The sequence below is a fragment of the Taudactylus pleione genome, unplaced genomic scaffold (genome assembly GCF_031769625.1).
Source record: "Taudactylus pleione unplaced genomic scaffold, aTauple2 ptg000026l, whole genome shotgun sequence".
Classification (NCBI taxonomy): Eukaryota; Metazoa; Chordata; class Amphibia; order Anura; family Myobatrachidae; genus Taudactylus; species Taudactylus pleione.
The window spans coordinates 36,635,509-36,657,575 of NW_028284428.1; the positions used below are offsets into that span (position 1 = coordinate 36,635,509).

At 42.9% G+C, this 22,067-nt stretch overlaps 1 protein-coding gene across 2 annotated transcripts in view; it reads right to left on the minus strand.

Annotated features, from left to right (window-relative positions):
* RPGR (retinitis pigmentosa GTPase regulator) overlaps positions 1 to 22,067 on the minus strand; it is a 131,952-nt gene that overhangs the window by 24,479 nt on the left and 85,406 nt on the right. Inside the window, exons 12-14 of one of the 2 annotated variants that reach the window (XM_088451689.1) lie at positions 15,521 to 15,624; positions 7,953 to 8,012; positions 3,261 to 5,209 (exon numbers count right to left, since the gene is read on the minus strand). In XM_088451689.1, the coding sequence (XP_088307815.1) occupies positions 3,311 to 5,209; positions 7,953 to 8,012; positions 15,521 to 15,624 (2,063 nt within the window). In that variant the 3' untranslated portion in view covers positions 3,261 to 3,310. Of the gene's footprint in view, positions 1 to 3,260; positions 5,210 to 7,952; positions 8,013 to 15,520; positions 15,625 to 22,067 lie in introns of those variants that run through there. The other variant, XM_088451688.1, reaches the window with a different exon arrangement.

The following is a 22,067-nucleotide window of genomic DNA, read 5'->3' on the forward strand; positions in this document are numbered from 1 at the left end:
AGTGCTTATTTATAAGTATGGATGTCTGATATTGCATGTTTATATTCATTGTAATTTTATGTGTGTATTTTATTGAAATATTTTAAATTTTTTTATATATATTTTTTTCTAGTTTAATTCTATTTGTTATTAAATGTACATTGTTTAAGATCGAGTTTTTGACCTTTTCATTCTCTGCCATATTGCAATCCATATTTATGTAGAAGAGCAGAATCCATATGTATTGTTCAGTATAGGTCATTTGTATTTCTGTGTAGTAGCACAAACTCACAGAGGAATTCTGCAGCTGTGATCTAATTAATAAGCAACCCATACAGGGGTATTCAATATGGGAGCGATAACATCGTTTTTGCGTTAATATCGCACTTATGACGTCATTATCGCAGGTTTTTGATTTTACACCGTATTCAATTTCAAAGACTTATCGCAGTTTTGAAAAGTCTTTGATAAAAAACGGTGATAACTTTTCACCAGTGAATAGGTGTCGCAAAAAAGTGCAGAATTGGGGTTTAGGGGTGCAGGCTTAAAAAAATAGCCTGCACCCCTGGGAATGACATTTAAAAAAGAACTGTGTCAAAAAAAGTTAATAAATAAATAGGGACACCCCAAAAAATTAATTTAAAAATTGGGGTGAAAAAAAAAAAAAAAAAAAAAGGGAAAAAACTGTTTAACAATAGGGAAATAGGTTCAGGGCTATTCTGCAAGTATGCGGCAGGTGTTTTCTAGAATAGATTTATAGCGGCAGGTGCACAATTGCAGAATTTTAAAAACTTACTTTAGGGACTTAAAAATATGCTAGTACCCATTTTCATGTACCCCAAATTTGATGGGACCACTTACAAAAACGAAAAAAATAACCTAAGTGCTCTTCTGCATCACTTCTTCAATGTCGGAAAAAAACACCTGCTGCGGCTATTTAAATCCCCGACTTTCAATTAAAGGCTAAAACGGGGGTACCAATAGTGATCCCCCATGTTTTTACAACTTTAGGGGGGTCCTATAATTTTTTTAAGGAAAAATTTGTAACTTTGAGCAAATCCAACTTCGGAGTCTCCCGTTTTCGTTAACTTTATACTGAATACGGGGATAAGCGGGCGCGCGCCCGATACTTTAACGCAGGTAAAAACTCCGATATGAAACGTTAACTTCGACAGTGAAGTTAACGTTTCATATTGAATACCCCTCATAGTGTTTATTTAAAGTGCATACAGCGCTGGAGCAGTTTTTTCTGTTCAAGAGCACTCTGGAGCAGGTTTTCATCCAGGATGTTTCTGTACATTGCTGCATTCATCTTTTGCTCTATCCCGATTAGTCTCCCAGTTCCTGCCGCTGAAAAACATCCCTACAGCATGATGCTGCCACCATCATGCTTCACTGTAGGGATGGTATTGACCTGGTGATGAGCGATGCCTAGTTTCCTCCAAACATATCACCTGGCATTGATGCCAAAGAGTTTAATATTTGTCTCATCAGATCAGAGAATTTTGTTTCTCATGGTCTGAGAGTCCTTCAGGTGCATTTTGGCAAACTCCAGGCGGGCTGCCAGGTGCTTTTTTACTAAGGAGTGGCTTCTGTTTGGCCACTCTACCATACAGGCATCATTGGTGGACTGCTGCAGAGATGGTTGTCCTTCTGGAAGGTTCTCCTCTCTCTATAGAGGAATGCTGTAGCTCTGACAGAGTGACCATCGGGTTCTTGGTCAGCTCCCTGACTAGGGCCCTTCTCCCATGATCGCTCATTTTAGACAGCCAGCCAACTCTAGGAAGAGTCCTATTGGTTCCAAACTTCTTCCATTTACGGATGATGGAGGCCACTGTACTCATTGGGACCTTCAAAGCAGCAGATATTTTTCTGTACCCTTCCCCAGATTCGTGCCTCTAGACAATCCTGTCCCGGAGGTCTACAGACAATTCCTTGGACTTCATGCTTGGTTTGTGCTCTGACATGCACTGTCAAGTGTGGGACCTTATATAGACAGGTGTATGCCTTTCAAAATCATGTCCAAACAACTGAATTTACCACAGGTAGACTCCAATTAAGCTGTAGGAACATCTCGAGGATGATCAGTGGAAACAGGATGCACCTGAGCTCAATTTTGAGCTTCATGGCAAAGGCCGTGAATACTTATGTATATGTGATTTCTCCGTTTTTTTTATATTAAATTTGCAAAAACCTCAAAAAAAAACTTTACACATTGTCATTATGGGATATTGTGTGTAGAATTTTGAGGACAAAAATGAATTTATTCCATTTTGGAATAAGGCTGTAACTTAACAAAATGTGGAAAAAGTGAAGCGCTGTGAATACTTTCCGGATGCACTGTACATGTGTTATATACATTTTCACTATTGGGTAGTAGATAGGGGCCCTTATAAACTTGCTTTGGGTCTTCAAATACCTAGTTACGCCCCTGCCTGCGCTAGTAGTCACTGGGAGGAGGAGGGCACAGCTCTCCACCCCATTGAGACTCAAGTCTTGTGCTGATAAGAGTGAGGATAGTGTACATTATGGCAAGGCCACCCTACACAGTTTCCCTGTTATATAGTAAACTAGCCCACACTGTCTAGAGCTGGGGAAAGCTGAGAGCTTGGGAAGGGGGGTGAATGTTTCATGTTCATTTATTGACAGAGCTTTTTTCATTCATCTCAGTGACCCGAGTGGGACTTGTTGATGATTAATAATTTGGTGATTGATTAATGCACAATTCAAATGAATGGAACAAGCTCTGTAAGTGCATAAAAGGTTACTTTTTTCTAGCTTGCTTGTTTTGAAGCAATATCTAATATCTGGAGACCGTGAAAATAATTTTAGGGATTTCCACAATGATTTACTAAATCACTCTTCATAGATTAACACTGAGAACAGGAGACTGCAATGATATTGCAAAGTTTAATGATTTCTTTGAGAAGTTTGAAAAACAAAATGTTTTATAGGTGGATTTGCCTTTAATTGATAAGGTGATTAGCAAATTAACCTGTACATTAAAAAAAAATAATAATTTGGATTTTGATCAATATTTCTGCAAATAGACCATTAAGTTAGCATATTTAACCCTCTTAGTGCTGATACACAATGTACTCTTTTTGCAACTGAACATGCACCAGACATACATTTATTAAAGTGAGAGTTTTTAGAAGTGGAGATGTTCCCCATAACAACCAGTCAGATTCTAGCTATTATATTCTAGAAGGTGCTAGTTAAATGTAAAGTAGAAGCTGATTGGTTGCTATGGGCAACATCTCCACTTCTAGAAACTCTCACTTTAGTAAATATACCCCCTAAAATCTAGAAATATTACTTAACTTCTTGGTTACTTTAGTGTCAAATACTGCGGTAAAATATTGTCCCAAAACTGAGCTGAAGTTTTCAGATTCTTTAACTTTCCTGTGTTTTCAAATGATGTTGTATTTATATTTGTAAGCTCACATTTCTTAATATTTTGGACATTCTTTTTCAGCTTGTCAGTTTCTTTTGTAGTTTTCTTTGATTTAAATGGGTTTCCATTGTCCTTACGCTTTTCATTTTTCTGTTTTCTTTCTTTCCCCCCTGCTTCCTTGTCTTTATCAATTTCTTCAATGTCTTCCTCCACCTCCTCCTCCTCTTTTTCCTCCTCCCCTTCTTCCTCCCCATCTTCTTCTTCCTCCTCCCCTTCTTCCTCCTCCTCCCCTTCTTCCTCCTCCTCCTCCCCTTCTTCCTCCTCCTCCTCCCCTTCTTCCTCCTCCTCCCCCCCTTCTTCCTCCTCCTCCCCCCCTTCTTCCTCCTCCTCCCCATCTTCTTCCGCCTCCTCCCCATCTTCTTCCGCCTCCTCCTCCCCATCTTCCGCCTCCTCCTCCCCATCTTCCGCCTCCTCTTCTTCTGCCACCTCCCCTTCTTCCTTCTCTCCTTCTTCCTCCTCCTCCCCTTCTTCATCTTCCTCCACCTCCCCTTCTTCTTCCTTGTCTACCTCATCTTCCTCCCCTTCTTCCTCATCTTCAATTTCTTCTTCCTCTCCTTCTTCATCTTCCTTCCCTTCTACTTTATGCTCATCTCCCTCTTCTTCTTCCCCTCCCTCATTCTCTTCACTTTGCTGCTCCTCCCCTTCTTCAATTCCTTCATCCTCCTCTCCTTCTTTGCTTTCCACTTCCTCAGCTTCTTCACCTCCTTCCTCACCCTCTTCTTCATCTTCTTTTAAATCATCTTCCCCTTTTTCTCCCTCATCCTCCTCTCCAACATCTTCATTGCCCTCTTCATCTCCCTCCTCCTCTTCATTTCCTTTATCGTCTTCTTTTTTATATACTATATCTTTCTCTTCTCCAATCTGACCCTTTCCTTCATCTTCCTCCTGATTGCCATCTATGGCATCACTGTCCCATTCTCTCTCGCCAATGTTATTATCTTGCAAACTACGGTCTTCTACACATTCTTTTTGCTTAACTATAAGAAGTTTGCTTTCTGTTTGCCTCTTATTATATTTAGGTTTTGCATGTTTTTCTGAAGTGTCCCTGCTACCAGAACTATCTTTCTGTGTCTTAAAACACACTACCCTGTCACCTTTAGTCTTTAATCCACTCCTCTGTAATTCATTCATACAAACTTGGCCATCATTTAACACATTTTGTTTGTTTGTAATGTTTTTTATTAAACTACCATCTTTTCTAACTCTCTGTCCTGGAACATTATCTGAATTGGATCTGTGGGAAGAGAATGATCTCTTGTCAGCCTTACTTAGAACACTGTTCTCATCTTTATCACTGACCTTTTTTAGCCTTTTAATACTTTCTTGGCTTTTGACACAGATAAACTGGGGTTGCTTGCTATGATGTTTATTGGTTTGAAAGGTTGTTGTGCCGTCTGACTCGCTTGTTTCTAGGGAGATGGCACCAGACTTAACCTTTGCTACATCCTTTAATATTTGCCTTTCATGTCTTTTCCTATGGGTTTTAGAAACATTGACGTTAACTTCCCTGCTTGGACTATCTCCTTCCATTACATTTAACTGCTCTTGACTGGCAACAAATTTGGATTTGCCAGCCTCAGATGCATTTCGAAATTTAGCTTGCATGTATTTTTTAATAGTCTCTGCTTGTGCATCTACACTGTTGATTCCAGATTCATCAGTGTCGGAACTGAACGACTTGTTCTGAAACGACAGTTGAGATCTGCTGCTTTTCTTCATTTGCGTCATCTCAACCTTACCATAACCTTTAAGTTCCACATTTTTAATGTTCTTCTATTCCACACGAAAGGCAAAATAATGAAGAAAGAAATGGAAAGCATAAGAACAGATGAAATGAAATAGAATAGCAAAAAAAAGACAGAAAATGTATAAACAATGGTAAAATGACACAAAACATACAAAAGTTAATGAAAACAACGAAAAAAAGAAACATAAGGTGGAAAATATAAATGTAAGAGACATCTCTAGATTGCTACGCTATATACTTACAGTGGTGCACAAATTGTTAGCTGTATATAGATTAGTAATAAAAGTTTGTACAGTAATTCTACATTCACAAACTGTGTGACAAACAAATAAAGCTTTATGCACCAAAGAGCAGATGAAATTTAGCAGAAATGACCACTTATATATTATTTGACAAACCGTTTCAGATGTTGTTGTCTCTGAAAAATAAAATATGAACTAAAAAAAGGGAACTGCATTTGAAGATCCACACTACTGGTGGGTGGGTGGTTGTGTGTGTGGTGAGGTGGAACACTGCAGAAACCTCAAAACAAGTTACAACTTCATAGCTGTATTTTGTGTTGATCGAATATCTTAAAGTACGTTTCCACTACACGAGAGTGAAATGACTGTACGGTTACAACATTATAATCGTTCAATCTTTCATCATCCTGTGCAGTGGCTAATGTTCCCACACTGAACGATATGTCGTTCAGTGCAGGCACCCTCCCTCATCCCCAAACATGCACAACCTGTCTATCTCGTCAGGTTGGCCTGCATGTTTAGGCGATGACAGATGCCGACAATGACCAGCGGAGGCGCGCATTGCTGGTCATTCCAGACATTTAACTGCACGATTAATGAGCGATTAAACGATTATGATGTTGTAATCGTCCAATCGCTAATTTTTCTCATCTAGTGGATACGCGACTTTACAGTCCAAACAATTTATGGTAAGTGGTAACAGCAGTCAACTTAGCTCCTTTGGACAGTGTCAGAAGGTAAAGTAACAATGTGATCAGTCAGTATATCATGAAACTAAAGGAATGCTGTTCCCCTGTCACACCAAAGTTAAAGCACTGCATGGAGTTTTTTTGATCGCCAAATTGCTGTAGTGTGACAGGAGAGTGTTCCCCATTCACTTTAAATACGCAATGATTATATGTTCACTTATACCACGGCAGTTTCCAGGCCAGAAAATCATGTTTCTTTATAGAGTATGTCTGACATTGCCCTGTGGCAATAACCAGTTGTTTACTCTAATTGTACAATAACCTAGGTTAAATTGATCACCAGATGTTAGTGACACCTTTAACCCATTACAATTACTTCAGCTCAGAAGACTGGGTTAAAAAAAAGTGTACAAAAAAGTGTAAATAGTAGAATTAGACTACTGTATAGAACATTGTATAAAATAATTGGGTTGACAAATATGTAAATGGAACTCCATCAGTCTAAATGGCAAAATAAGTGCTGAATTCAGGAGACAGAGGGAGGAGGAGCTGCAGGACTATATCAGAAATAGGGCTGGCATCCCAGTCTGGTCAGCCAAGCTTATTAATACTGAGCAGTTGAAGATATGCAGTAACATTGAAAGTCTAGCTAGCAAACAAACTCTGCAAATGGGGGGGGAGAGCGGACATTGGTGTACATATTATATAATGCGGGGATGGGGATGTTCAAAAAAAATAATTTTTTTAAAAATAATTTTATATACAGAGAAAGCTAAAAAAAAAAAAAAAGTCAATCTTTGCAAAGAGAAAAAAATCAGTAATTGCATCTATACTTATATTTTGTACTAGTCCCTTTTATTATTCTCAGTAAATTATGTCATGCCAACATAATGCAACATTGCAACAAAATAATTATATCTGCACCAAATTTGTAACTCACGTTTTCAGTAATTTCAAAAATCTGATTTTCTTATTATCTAAAGGCCCCCATACATCAGCAATCGATTGTGGCAATTCTGCAATTTGCAGATGATTGTATAAAAAAAAAATCTGCAATGTATGGGCTTCACAGATCGCAGATTGCAACCAAAAAGTGATTGGAACTGTTAAATCAGATTGTCCAACATGTTGGATTTCACAGACCAATTGGGGCTGTAAATTGCTAGTGTATGGAGATGATCATCAGATTGTTACTAGTAAAACGATGGGCCTTTCGAGATTGGAAGATCTGTGTTTGCTGAAAATGATCTGCAAATCACTGAAATAGATCTGTAATGTATGGGCGTAGATTGCTAGATTGGGAAATAATAAAATCGGGCAACAAATCTTCAAAACTCAAGGCTCCCCAACAGTTCAGGTTTTAGAGTGCGTACACACACAACGATTTTATGAACGACTATCGATAACGATATCGTTTATTGTTCAATCGTTGATAAAATCGTTCACTTTCTGAGTTACAACGATGAACGATTATCGTTCATGCGCGTTCACGTTTGTAGTTCAGTCAGACTGACCAGCTGAACGATTTTCATTAAGGGAATACGCAAAAATCATTTGTAGTTAAAAAAAAAAAAACGTTCATTACACTTTAAAAAATCTGACAGAAAATTGTTCATAAAATCGTTGGTAACAAAATCGTTGTGTGTGTAAGCACCTTTAGGAGATATCCATGGTTGAGCACAGGTTGTTAAATCAAATTGACTGAGGTACTAATTGTGCTCAACCATGGCTATCTCTAAAACCTGAACTGTTGTGATGTCTTGAGGACCGTGTTTGGAAACCTCTGTTCTAACTGGTTCATTCTGAATCCAAAACAACTGGAGAAGAACGTCACTTACTTTTCTTTTGTGAACTGGTGAGAAAGTACTGCTGCCACGATTCAAACTTACTGCGTGTGTCTGGAAAATGTAATCACAAATAAATAATTATTATTATACTGTACAGTAATGCATTTTAATTTGTTCTGTGAAAACTGACAATTTCAAAATACTAAATTAACTTTTACATGCACAGTAATGTTAGGGTACTTCACTTACTGTAAAAAGATCAAAATACAGTAAGCGATTTAAAGCGGATACCTTTAATCTATAGTAGTGGTTTTCAACCGCTGTGCAGCGAGCGGTCATCATGTGTGCCGCTGGAGAAGCCTGCCAGTGCGCAGCTGCCAGTTTAACTTAGACCCCGGGCAGCGCTGGGTTCTTCCAAGTAGCTCATAGACACAACCCAGGCCGTGACCTATGATATGCGGCAGCGTGACATCATAGGTCATGCACGCAATGTCGTCATCCTGCACGCCCGCACTCACTGTTCTACACTCTACAGTAAGTGACTGAGCGTGACTGAGGCTACACACCACTGATTGCTGGGTGCCGGTGCCATCTGTGGCTGAGGGACAGGGATGACTGGGAGCTCCTATCTCTGCTACCATCAAGTCAGGTAAATTTTGTGGGGAACTAGGGCAAAAACTGAGTTTATTTATTTCTCTGTGTGGCCAAGGTCTTTGATTTTTTTTTTTGTATGGACATGTGTGTTTTTTTATCCACGGGGACAGTGTGCGTATGTTCTTTTTCATGTTCGGTGTGCCATGAGTTGAAAAAGGTTGAAAATCGCTGATCTTTAGTTTTATTGAAACATTAAAAAGCTTTAAAAGTTGACCACAAATACTAAAAGTTTAGTTTTACCACAACTAACACACTAGTAGGGGCCTGATGACTGTGGGCCCTGTTGTTTAGGAGAGAAGCTAGTTCTGCAACAGCTAATCACAGGAGACCTTTAAACTGCACTGCTGCCAACACATTTTATATCAGAACACTGAATGGTTGGCTGCCAGGCAAATCTTATCTTCAGGAGAATAAAGCAATGCAAAGGTGAATTTCTCCCACATGGCATGGTCAGTTAGGGGAGTTTTTAGAGTATCTGAGGCCCTTTTGTCTGGTGATTGTTACAGATATGTCCACATGGGAAGTAGTCGAAATACAGATGTCTATCTTGATACATCCCGACGGAGGAACCCCGAAGGACGCCAACCCGAGCGAGGTAAGTCCGGGGCGCCCTTAGCATTAGCCGCGGGGGCACGGTGTTAGGTTTAGGGAGCGTAGCAGGGTTAGGTTAGCATTAGGCACCTCTAGGGAGAAGGGTTAGGCACCCCCGGGGGGAGGTTAGGGTTAGGCACCACTAAGGGAGGGTTAGGTGGGGGAGAGGGGTAGGGATAAGGTACTTACCTGCCCTGTCAGGATCTTCTTCCTTCGGGCTGCTGGTGTCCACATACATCTATTCTCCGTGTGCTGCAAGTCACACTACACATAATGCGGGAGCTCCATGTGACTCTGTAGCGCTGAGCGTCTTTTCGTGCGACTTTTTACCGTTTCGCATGCAGATGCAGTTGCTCATAGACTGCATATCATTTTAATCAGCAGAAGCTGTTTGTGCTAAGTATTCGCATTGCTGTGCGAATAAGACGCATTTGAAAGTAAAAAGTCGTACGAAAAGACGATCGGCGCTACAGAGTCACGCTACAGCAAGGCGCGACTAGAAGGGCTGTTTAGCGCGCAAGGTGGCTAGATGTATGAGGACACATCTGTAATTCAATATTTCAAAAGTTTTTATTCTGCTAATTTTCCCGGGACCTCATACTATAACCGATGGCCTCATCTACCCACATGTGGCATGATCAAAAAGTGTGAGACGATGTAGTACGGTAATTCTTCAGGGTTTTTTTTTTTTTAAGATAGCACAACCTATATGCACTTGATAAACCAATGTGGAGAGTTCACCTTCCCAGTGAAGACCTTGGCATAACCAAGATTCCTAGGGGCAGATGGCTCCTTCATCTGGCAGCACCCTTCATTTCCTTTTATCCACACTCCACAAAAAAGGAGTGGAGATTATCACTTCCTGTGCACATCTCAGGTGCTCCCTTACGCACAAATGCCAAGCTTTGCTTACTAGAAAAACACACTTGCTCTTTAAGGATAAGTAATCTGCTCTCATCATTTTGACCAAAATTACACAGAAATATAAATATATATATATATATTATATAATAATATACACGCACATATATACATACATATATAAAGAGCACAAATGGGGACGATCTTTATGAGCATGAATCGTTTTATTACAGCTTGCCATAAAATCATCCAGGTGCTTCAGGACTTTACAGGTAGCATACTAAAATGCACTATAGACTGAATACCACATGGTTATATGTGCACCTCATAGGCAACACTCCAACCTCTCCAGTCATCTGCACCACGATCTTCTCACCTGACCACTGACAGATGCCAACAGACGCGGTGTGCCGGAAGCGGAGAGGACCAGGCAGCATCGGCTCGTGGAACCACAAGCCGGAAACGGGAGGACCCGGCAGCATCAGCAAACGTCACTCAAGCCACGCCCTAACGTGTTTCATAATCAACTTAGTCAGAGGGCTGGCTTGAGGGATGCACAGAACTCACTATAACAGAGTCGGCAGCCAATCCCTGCACGCTCCATATTATCAATGTACCTATAAGTAAACAAACATCCCCGCTCCCACGTGACTGGTCTCAAGTGATTATAGGCTGTAACTTATTAAAACTCCATACCAGCGATCAAAAACACTAAATATGGATCCATAAAGGATTAAAAAACATTAGGGGTTTCACAATGATATACATGTAATTCACTGCAAGAATTACTATCTTACTGAGAACCAACCGACCTAACAATCATGTGTCAATAAATTTATGCAAACATGCCAGCCTTAGACGCAGAGTCATATCACTATGGGACATGATTTACAAAAAGATATTATTATTAAACACGGTTGGGTATGAAATCCTGGCGGCTGAATAGCCGCTGGTTGAAATCCCGTCAGCGGCATCCCGATGGATGAAGATCCCGACAGGGGAAGTAAGTACCCTAACCCTGCCCCTCCCCACCCCCCTAACCCTCCCTTAGTGGTGCCTAAACCTAACACCCCCTTCCTGCACCCTAAACCTAACCCACACAGGGTGGTACCTAATACTAACCTTCCACCGTTGGAGCCTAACCTTAACTACCCCTTCCCGTAGCTTAACACAGAATGGGTATGAAATACCGGCGCTATTTAGACGGCGGTTTAAATTCCGACTACAGAAGCCAGACAGGACAAGATTCCGACTAGGGCTGGTAAGTACCCTAACCCTCCCCTCTCCCCCCCTTCCTAACCCTACTTTAGTGGTGCCCAACCCTAAGTCCCACCAAGGGCTGCCTAAATATAACCTTCCTTTCCTGCATCCTAAACCTAACCCTCCCAGGGGGGTACCTAACCCTAATCCTCCCCGGGGTTTGCCTAACAAGTCCCCCCGGGAGTCACTATACCGAACCCCTCCCTTGCGGCTAAGTGCTAAGACGCCTGGACTTACCTCGATCGGTCCGGCGTCCTTCTGTATTCAGGAGTCGGGATTACGATAGGCGTCGATATTTCGACGCCTATCTTAAACCCCCCCTCGGGCTTTAGTTGTTGGGATATAGACCAGCGGCATGTAGTCCACCGGTCAATTAACTACATCCCGCCTAACCCTAACCTTCCCCGGGGGGGTGCCGAACCCTAATCTCCCAATGTCTCTGAGGAAGCTGTCATAGACAGGGAAACACGTTAGGCAGAGTACCCTGCACTCCTGCTACACCATCTGCTACACGTATTGTTGCTATTATTACCAGAGAGTGATTGAGACCGGAAAACATTGGAAACTGGAATACTAAACTGTTGGCCTGACACCACATTTCCCCTGAGTGGGATCAAGAAAAGTGCACCTCTTGATGCACTCCTCCGTGCTGCCAGATTATTATAGGATTGCGGCGATTGACTGTGACCAGGAACTGCCAGTGAATCGGAACACGTACACTGCCAGACAGCACCTTTCCCCCAAACGGGTGTGATGTCAGTGCACTTCCAATGACGTCTTAAGTGCTGCCAGATTGATGTCGGCTTCCGGGTGAGTTGGAACACAGAGACGACCCGACTGCACGCTTTCCGGAGTGGGACACTACACTGTTTCACTGATAATATTAACATCAGCGCTGGGAGAGAGACCGCTCAACCACACTGCTTTGCTGAGTGTGATCAAATGTAATTTTACACCGCTGACTACATCCTACGACATTGATCGATTTTATCTCAATGCAGCTGTAGAATTCCTTCTTCACATAGTTTTATACTATCACAGAGAATTACATCTTATCAAAAAACATCTATCTATAAACCAGCCAACATAACATCATCAGTGGACTAAGCTTATTCACCCGGATATAACCATTAGACCTAATGAGGCTAAATTCACAATAAACCTTCTGTGTGATCTATGGTTATCCTATTGCAAGCTACAATTGTAGCTAATATCGATTTTATTCAAATAGCAAATTTATTATTTATTTGTATTAAGATTGTAGCATGTATCTGGAGTTCTAAGATTTGGAACACAGTAAGTGTCCAAAAGCAACATTATGCTACATAAGCTTATGTCCTGTTTAATGTCAAACACCTATACGGCTCTTGCTCGTTCTTTATAAGGTTTGCAAATTTTCAACAGTACGGTGTAGACTTATAGCGCCACTTCTGTGTGTTTTTATTTGACGAGTAATCGCTTGAAGTACCTGGATGATTTTATGTCATGTTTTAAGTAAATAAAAAAAATTCATGCACAATAGCGCACCCCATTTGTGCTCTTTTTATACAGATCTACAACCCTGTGAATCCCAGGTACATTACAAAGGGGAGCTGCAGTCCGCAATTATCCCTACGACCTGAGTGCACATTTCTAACAGTCATTAGACTGGGAATTGCTGTGTGGACTTTGGAAATATTATTAGCGTTCCCGCTAGGCTGTTTTAGCAGGGTGCGGCACCCTGCCCTCCTTCTGGAGGGCAAAAAGCACCCTGCCCTCCAGAAGGAGGGCAAAAAGCACCCTGCCCTCCAGAAGGAGGGCAAAAAGCACCCTGCCCTCACAGGCTGCGGGTGCAGTCTTCACCCGCGGGATGCAGTGTCCTGCGGGTGGAGAAATGTGCAGTGACCCGGTCACCGCATGCGCCCAGCATCTGTTCTCCCTGTCTGCAGCGCTTGGGGGCTGCCCGGCATGTCCGTAAGTGCCGGGCATGCCCCCAAGTATGATGAAAAAGGGGACGCGTCTTATAGACATGCCCCCTTTTATGGCCACGCCCCCTTTTCGCCCGCGCGCACAAAGTTGCCCTCTCTAGCTCCGGCACCCTGCCTGCCGCCGGAGCTAGAGTGAACACTATATAATATGATGTACAAGCTGACACAGTGCTTAAGCCCGCTGCACACGCAAGTGTTGTGCAGACACATCTAGGAGAGAGAACTACCTAGCTATAAGTGGGATAGGATAGAATCTGAGGGGAACTGCTGTTTCTGCTCACTTGTTTCTACCCGGACAATTGAGGCTGTGAAAGGGAAGGTGGGAGTAATAGGTACAAAGGGGATGAGAAAATGAAGCAGTGAATAAGAGATGCAGGAGGTTAGAAAGAGAGGGGAGGAAGTGAGAGGTGCAGATGTGAGAAAGGGAAGGAGGTAGTGAGAGGTGCAAAGGGTGAGAAAGGGAAGGACAGGTGTAGAGCTAATAGAGGGAAGGCAGGAGTGAGAGGTGCAAAGGGTGAGAAAGGGAAGGAAGTAGTGAGAGGTGCAAAGGGTTAGAGAGGGAAGGAGGTAGTGAGAGGTGCAAAGGGTTAGAGAGGGAAGGACAGGTGTAGAGCTAATAGAGGGAAGGAGGGAGTGAGAGGTGCAAAGGGTTAGAGAGGGAAGGAGGTAGTGAGAGGTGCAAAGGGTTAGAGAGAGAAGGACAGGTGTAGAGCTAATAGAGGGAAGGCGGGAGTGAGAGGTGCAAAGGGTGAGAAAGGGAAGGAAGTAGTGAGAGGTGCAAAGGGTTAGAGAGGGAAGGAGGTAGTGAGAGGTGCAAAGGGTTAGAGAGGGAAGGACAGGTGCAGAGCTAATAGAGGGAAGGAGGGAGTGAGAGGTGCAAAGGGTTAGAGAGGGAAGGAGGTAGTGAGAGGTGCAAAGGGTTAGAGAGGGAAGGACAGGTGTAGAGCTAATAGAGGGAAGGAGGGAGTGAGAGGTGCAAAGGGTTAGAGAGGGAAGGAGGTAGTGAGAGGTGCAAAGGGTTAGAGAGAGAAGGACAGGTGTAGAGCTAATAGAGGGAAGGAGGGAGTGAGAGGTGCAAAGGGTTAGAGAGGGAAGGAGGTAGTGAGAGGTGCAAAGGGTTAGAGAGGGAAGGACAGGTGTAGAGCTAATAGAGGGAAGGAGGGAGTGAGAGGTGCAAAGGGTTAGAGAGGGAAGGACAGGTGTAGAGCTAATAGAGGGAAGGAGGGAGTGAGAGGTGCATGGGTAAGAGATGGAAGGAGTGAAAAGTGCAGGGTTAAAGAGGCTTAAAGGGTATGAGAGGTTCAGGGGGTAAGGGAAGGACGAAGTAAGAGGAACAAGGGTGACATGTGAGACATTAACGAAAGGTAAAATAAAACAGATATAGGGAAGAAGCGGATGAACACAGGGGAGCTAGGGAACACAGGTTAAATAACTATATAATATGGATTCTTGTATACAATATAGTGTTAAAAAGTATGTAGAATTAATTTCACAGGATCAAAATCTGTAAAGCTCACGGGTTCCAGTGTACCCTAGACCCAGGTCCATTCCAATCAATTTTCCATACCCCCACTTCTAAAAGTCCACTTCGATTATTATATATATATATATATATATATATATATATATATATATATATATATATATCATACATACATACACACATATATATATATATATATATATATATATATATACACACATACATATATACATACATGCATACACTACTTCTAATCCTGATAAGTCCCAAACGATGTACCTTTGTGAACCTATACCGAGAATTTTCCTGTAGTCTGGTTCTGCCCATAAAATGGCTGACTCCACTTTATGTCAGTGACAGGTAGACTTAGGGGGAGATTTATCAAGCATTGGAGAGTGACAAAATGTAGAGATAAAGGATCAACCAATCAGCATCTGTTATTTTACAGGATGAGCTTGAAAAATTACAGGAGCTGACTGGTTGGTACTAAAAATAATGACAGGAAGAATTAGCTGAAAGGACATCTGAAAACCATTTACAGACTTAATGGAAAAGCAGATGTAATACATATTTACAGCGCATAGAAGAAAGAAGCATCATAAACATCGGGAAAAAAACAAATGTAGAGATCGACCCAACAATTCCATGTGGCAAAACGTTAAAGACATGCCTGTGAGCAACGAGTAGGGATAGTCCTAAGTCATTTAACTTTTACTTAGTAACTGATTCTCATTGTTCCAATTCTGAAACTGCTTCACAACAAAATGTCACGATAGTTCTTCCTAATCATTACATCCACGTACCATATTCAAAACATCCGTTGTGCCCCCGAAACTTTGCTGGCTCACAGTGTCTGAGTCATCGGCAGAAAAGCTTTTCACCGGGTCATTCTTCTGGCTTTCTCCCTCTTTGTACAAGAAAAGAACGGTGTAAGCATGCAGAGAAACCAAATTCATTCTCAAAACACAAAGTTAAACAGCAAAACATAAAAATAGATCTTATGCAAAATAAGAGCGACTGTAATTGTAACAATACGAACATCCTTTGATATGTGATTTGCAAAATCCAAGTTTGAAATAATAAAGAACATATAATATCATGTTATATGTGGCCTTAGGCAAACACACCATGACACACACTGTATTCTACAGTTTATACTTTATTCTTTGAAACAAGAAACAGGGAAATTACCATACAGGATACAAGGACTACAATTTGTTATTATTGATGGAAAATATATTTATACATGAGAAGACAAAACTAAAGTAGACTGTAATGGAAATGAAATACACAGCATCATCAGTCAATAAAACTCCATGTTAATGGTAGAGTTTACATCACATATTTTGCAAAGAAAGCAAAAAAACAGAACAAAAACCTGTTTTTGGGGCACTCTTTTTTTCAGCATTCTTTATTTTCACACTATTCATTGTTTTTATATTTCACTACATGTGACCCTTTTTGAGGGTATATAGATATTATTGATTTAAATACTTGGAATATTAAGCAATAATCAGCACTTTCCATTTTTACATGGGATTTAAGACACCTGTTTTTTTTTAATGCATATCAAATAAAGACATGATTTAAAAAATATATCTAATTCTGTATTGGGGATCTGAGTGCACCCAATTGAAACGGATTCCTTTTTTTCTTCTTTGAAGTTCTGCACACACAACTGAATCAGTGGGTGGCACCAATTACTCAATTATAGGCATGGAATTTACCCTATAAGCTGAAAATAATATTCCCCTCATGCTATTTGCCTCTAATTAAAGCTTGGTGCGGGAATTTTGGGCTTTGTGGTCCCCATGCTGTATATCCCATTCCAAGTGTCACACACAACCCAGGTGCTTGAATGAATTTTGGTTGGACGGGACCAACAACATTTGAATAAATGTTTTATTCATACTTTTTTCTTTTTTTTTTACACTGCAAAATGATTATCATAAGCATATATATTTGCTCAAAGGCTTGAGAACTTACAACAGATATACCTCCTGGCCAACACTTGCACTCACCCCTCATTCCGCTTCTCCAGGCAAAATTGGGCAAGAACCATGGATATGCAAAAAGCATGTTTTGGTATGCAGGTGTACTATTTTGCATTAAGAAACTGAGCTTATGTCAAACTTGAAATAAAACTTTTTTATTTTTTAAATCTCATCCTCAGTTATGAATCTCATCAGATCTGTGACTGTTCCTCAAACTGTTTTTTAGGGAATACATTATATGTATGAGTGCCAAATTATTATGACCAGCAGAGACTACTGTCACTCATGAAATAATGGGTAAATGACGCAATCTAATGGACTTTGAATTAGTGATGGGTAGTTCACGAATGATCAGTTCAAATGAACTGATCTTCAAAATTAACTAGTTCACTCAGTTCACAGCTCTGGCAAAGATCAGTTCATCAGGAGCTAAAACAAGTGGGAGGAGTTAGACACAGTGACAGAGAAAGCACAGCAGCTCCATTAGGCATGAGTCAGTACTACTAAACGACCACAGGTGGCACTGCTATGTGACTGTGAAGGCTATGTGCATCTGATTGAATGGATTGTCATGATGATTCATAAGTCATTCTCCTGGCATCTAGTTCACTAGTTCAATTAAGTCAGTGACTCATGTACGAAACGATACATTCCCCATTAGCTCTCTCATACATTCATTATGAATCAGTACTGCTAAACTACCACAGGTGGCACTGCTATGCTCAGACATTGTGAGGATTCTGTAGAGCTCATAAGTCATTATTCTCCTGACATATAGGTTAATAGTTCGTTTAGTCTAGTTAGTGGATCATGTAGCTCACAAGTCACATGATACATTCCCCATCAGCGCAAGCAGTGGCATCACAAGGGGGTGCGGACCGCACCCGGGTGTCACCTGCCGAGGGGTGACACCAAGTTGCAGACTCCCCCTCAGTGACAGGAGCCGGGTGCTGCACTGTGGAATTACGTGCAGCACTCGGCTCCTTACACAGTGAGGGAGCCAGCACTTCAGACAGTCTGGTCCCTCGTGGCAGCCCACACCTCCAGCACCCCTGGTGTGACAAGAAGAGGACTCGGATCGCGAGGCCACGACCCTCCCATGAGACCACGCCCCCTTCTCTCCGCCGCGCGAGCTGCGAACTCACCCATCACTGTTACCCGCACCAGATGTCTAATGAGGCAGAGACGCCACTGAGCTCAAGACACAGTGCTGAGTGCTGCATGCTCTATACTGTAGTTTTGTTTATTCCACAAGTCATAGGGGGAGATGTGATCAAATGGAAAAGTTGCCCATAGCAACCAATCAGCTTCTGCAATTTTATAGAAAGTGCTAGATAAATGACAGAAGCGGGCATATACAACCCCTGTCTATCAGGCCCATTACCTCCCTAAATACTGAAAAATAGAAAAATTGTATATTTTTGAGAGGAAAATTAGAATACTTATCATTTATAGCAGACTGTGTGCCAGCGAGGCAGCTGGGTATTATAATGCTGTAATGATGATGGGCCAAAGTTTATGTGGAGGCCTGGAACTGTAGTCCCACCCACCCCATTTTTAATCTAGCCCAGGTGTGCATTCAGTGACATTAATGAGTGCAATTAAAAGATAAGATGAGGTAAAAGTAAGGGTTTTTTCCAATTACGGTTTCTTCTTCCCAATTACTGTGTTTTAAAAGCAAGAAAAAGTGACACGCCACAATATTCTTAATTTGGGTCTCTCAAAAATAATTAACATTGCAGAGCTAAACATGTACTATTACATTGCTGTATAAGTGATTGCTTTTTTAAATATTAAAAGATCAGACATATTAAACATATCTGATCATTTGAACAAGAATCATCTAGTAGAAATGCTGTACTGTATGTGTAATAGACTAGATCTGTTTCCAATCACTTCTATAAGCAGTGTATCAGAGCCAGTGATGCAATGACCTAAATGAACTTATCTTTTGAGTGAACTAGATCATAATGACCTAATCACCAAACTGAACTAGATTTCCCATCACTACTTTGAAAGTGGAATAATTGTTGGCGCATTTGCAGCAGCAGCAGTGTGAGCATAAGCAAAACGGCTGCACTGGCGAGTTGCTCGTGGGGAAGGAAGTTAAGTGTACACAGACTGGACCAACAAACGAAAATCTGGGTCTGAGCGCAAGACCTGTGGTCATAAACAGCTGCTGGATGCTCAAATGGAATGGAGAGTGGGCAGACTTGTTCAGTCCCACGGATGGGTAGTGCATCAAATTACGGATAATCTGAATAAGGGACCAATTAGGATGGACTATCAACAAAAAGTATGCCACACACTATATCGTATGGGCTACAGAAGCAGAAGGCCTGTACGTACACCATTGCTATCTGCTGCAAACAGGGTAAAACACCTCCAGTTTGCACAGGAATTGGACAGTAAATTATGGAAAACAGGTCATGTGGTCTGACGAATCACGTTTTCAATTACACCATGCAGGTATTAGGTTGACAATATGAAGACAACGGCACAAAAACATAAATCCTTCTGGATCTGTAACCATCAGGAACTGGAAGGTGCAGTTCATCTCATTTGGGCTAATATTCCTCATGAAACATACTGATAGTTAGTAGAATCCATCCCTAGACAAATTCAAGCCATATTAAGGGCAAAAGTTGGCCCAACAAAGTACTAACTTGGTGATCATGATAATTTAGCCACTCAGTGTAGATCACTGGCTGTGAATTTGATACCCAAAAAGCAAACAAAATGCATTTGTATTTCATGGTTCTAAGTAGTTCATGAATTTTCACCCACTAGGACACTAGACAGATTCAAATTATCAAAAAAATATGAGATATGGTAAGAACTTACCCTTGTTATCTCTATTTCTACGAAGTCCATAGGGTTCCACAGGATACCTTGGGGTATAGGTGTGACGTCAGTCGCTGGGCACCATAGAGTTAAGCTTTTCAGCCTCCCAGGATGCACTAGGGTCCCCCTCCTATACCCCGCCCCCGAGCCAAGGCACCTCAGTTAGTTATCAAGCCATAGGCCGGAGGAGGAGAAGGAAGAGAGAGAAAAAAGATCTGGACACATACAAGAATCACATTCTCACCAGAGGGAGACGGAAAACCGGTGACCAGAGCAAAGCCCATCTGCAGCACAGGTGCGACAGGGCGGGAGTCCTGTGGAACCCTATGGACTTCGTAGAAATAGAGATAACAAGGGTAAGTTCTTACCATATCTCATATTTTCTACTTCAGGGTCCATAGGGTATCCACAGGATACCTTGGGGATGTCCCAAAGCAGTATCCTTTAAGGGTGGGGACGCTCCTGTGCAGAAAGGAGAATCCGCCGCCCGAAGGAAGCATCCTGAGAGGCGAAGGTGTCAAACCTGTAATACCTCACGAAGGTATGGACAGAGGACCACGTAGCAGCCTTGCAGATCTGAACTGCCGAGGCACCACGTCGAGCTGCCCACGAAGGACCCACAGACCTAGTGGAATGAGCCTTCAGAGAAGGTGGGACCGGTAGGCCTTCATGAAGATAAGCTTCAGAAATAGCCATACGGATCCAGGCTGCCAAAGTTTGCTTTGAAGCAGGCCAACCCTTTTTACGGAAGCCATAGAGGACAAACAAAGCGTCCGACTTCCTAAACGAAGAAGTGCGGTCAACATAAGTCCTTAAGGCCCGCACAACATCCAAAGAGGCCTCACCCACGGAAAGACCCGGTGAGTTAAAGGCCGGAACAACAATTTCCTCGTTAACATGAAACTGGGAAACAACTTTGGGAAGAAACTCGGGCCGAGTGCGGAGCACTGCCCTGTTCCCATGAAAAACCAAGAAAGGGGGTCTACAAGAAAGAGCCCCTAACTCAGAAACACGTCTGGCCGAAGCAATGGCCAGAAGGAAAACAGTCTTAGCTGTTAGCCATTTAACATCCACTGAACCCAGTTTTTGAAACGGCGGTCCTTGGAGAGCCCTCAGGACCACAGCCAAATCCCAAGGCGCCACAGGTGGAACAAAGGGCGGCTGAATACGGAGAACACCCTGCATAAAGGTGCGCACATCCGGGATTGTAGCAATCCTACCGTGAAACCAGACAGATAGGGCCGAAACCTGTACCTTCAAAGAAGCAAGGCGAAGCCCATGATCTAGTCCCGCTTGCAGGAAGGCGAGAATCCGAGACAGACGAAACTCCCGCGGTGCATAACCTCTCGGTCGACACCACTGGAAGAACGTATGCCACACGCGATGGTATATCCTCGCGGAAGATGGTTTCCGAGCTCGTAACATGGTACGCACCACAGAGCTGGAAAACCCCCAGGACCTCAGCATGGCCGTCTCAACAGCCACGCCGTCAAAGACAGCCGAGTCAGGTCCGGGTGAAGGCAAGGACCCTGAGACAGAAGGTCCGGTCGTAGCGGCAACCGCAGAGGACTGTCCACGGACAGACCCTGAAGGTCTGAGAACCAGTGCCGTCTGGGCCAAGCGGGAGCTATCAACAGGAGCGTCCCTCCTTCCTGTTTGAATTTCCGGATTACCCGTGGAAGAAGGGAGACCGGAGGGAACAGGTATGCGAACCGGAACGTCCACCGGACAGACAGAGCATCCACCAGAGACGCCCCTTCGTCTCTTGTGCGAGACCCGTACACCGGCAACTTGTTGTTGTGCCGGGACGCCATTAGGTCGATTTCTGGAAGACCCCACCTGTCCACCAGTAGTTGAAAAACGTCCGGGTGCATGGACCATTCCCCTGGATGAACGTCCTGGCGACTTAGAAAGTCCGCCTCCCAATTTAGCACTCCCGGGATGAAGACCGCTGATATGGCCGGAAGATTGAGCTCCGCCCAAACCAGGATCCGAGAGACCTCTACGAGAGCCGCCCGACTGCGAGTTCCTCCTTGCCTGTTTATGTAGGCCACGGTGGTAGCGTTGTCCGACTGGACCTGCACCGGGTGACCCTGTAGAAACCGCTGTGCCTGCAGGAGAGCATTGAAGACCGCACGGAGTTCCAAGATATTTATTGGAAGCTCCGCTTCTGTCGGCGTCCACCTGCCCTGGAACAAGTGTGGACCCGAAACTGCTCCCCAGCCCCGAAGACTGGCGTCCGTTGTCAACAGGACCCAATTTGGAACCCAGAACGGACGTCCCTTGTTGAGGTGGGTCGTCTGTAACCACCACGCAAGGGACAGGCGAACCTCCGGGGTGAGCACAATCGTCTGGGACTTCAGAGACTGAGGCAGCCCGTTCCACTTGGACTGGATCAGGTGCTGCAGAGGTCTGGAGTGAAACTGGGCGTATTCCACCATGTCGAACACCGACACCATGGAGCCCAGTAACCTCATCGCCGAGTGTAAGGACACCCGGCGGCTGTGCAGGC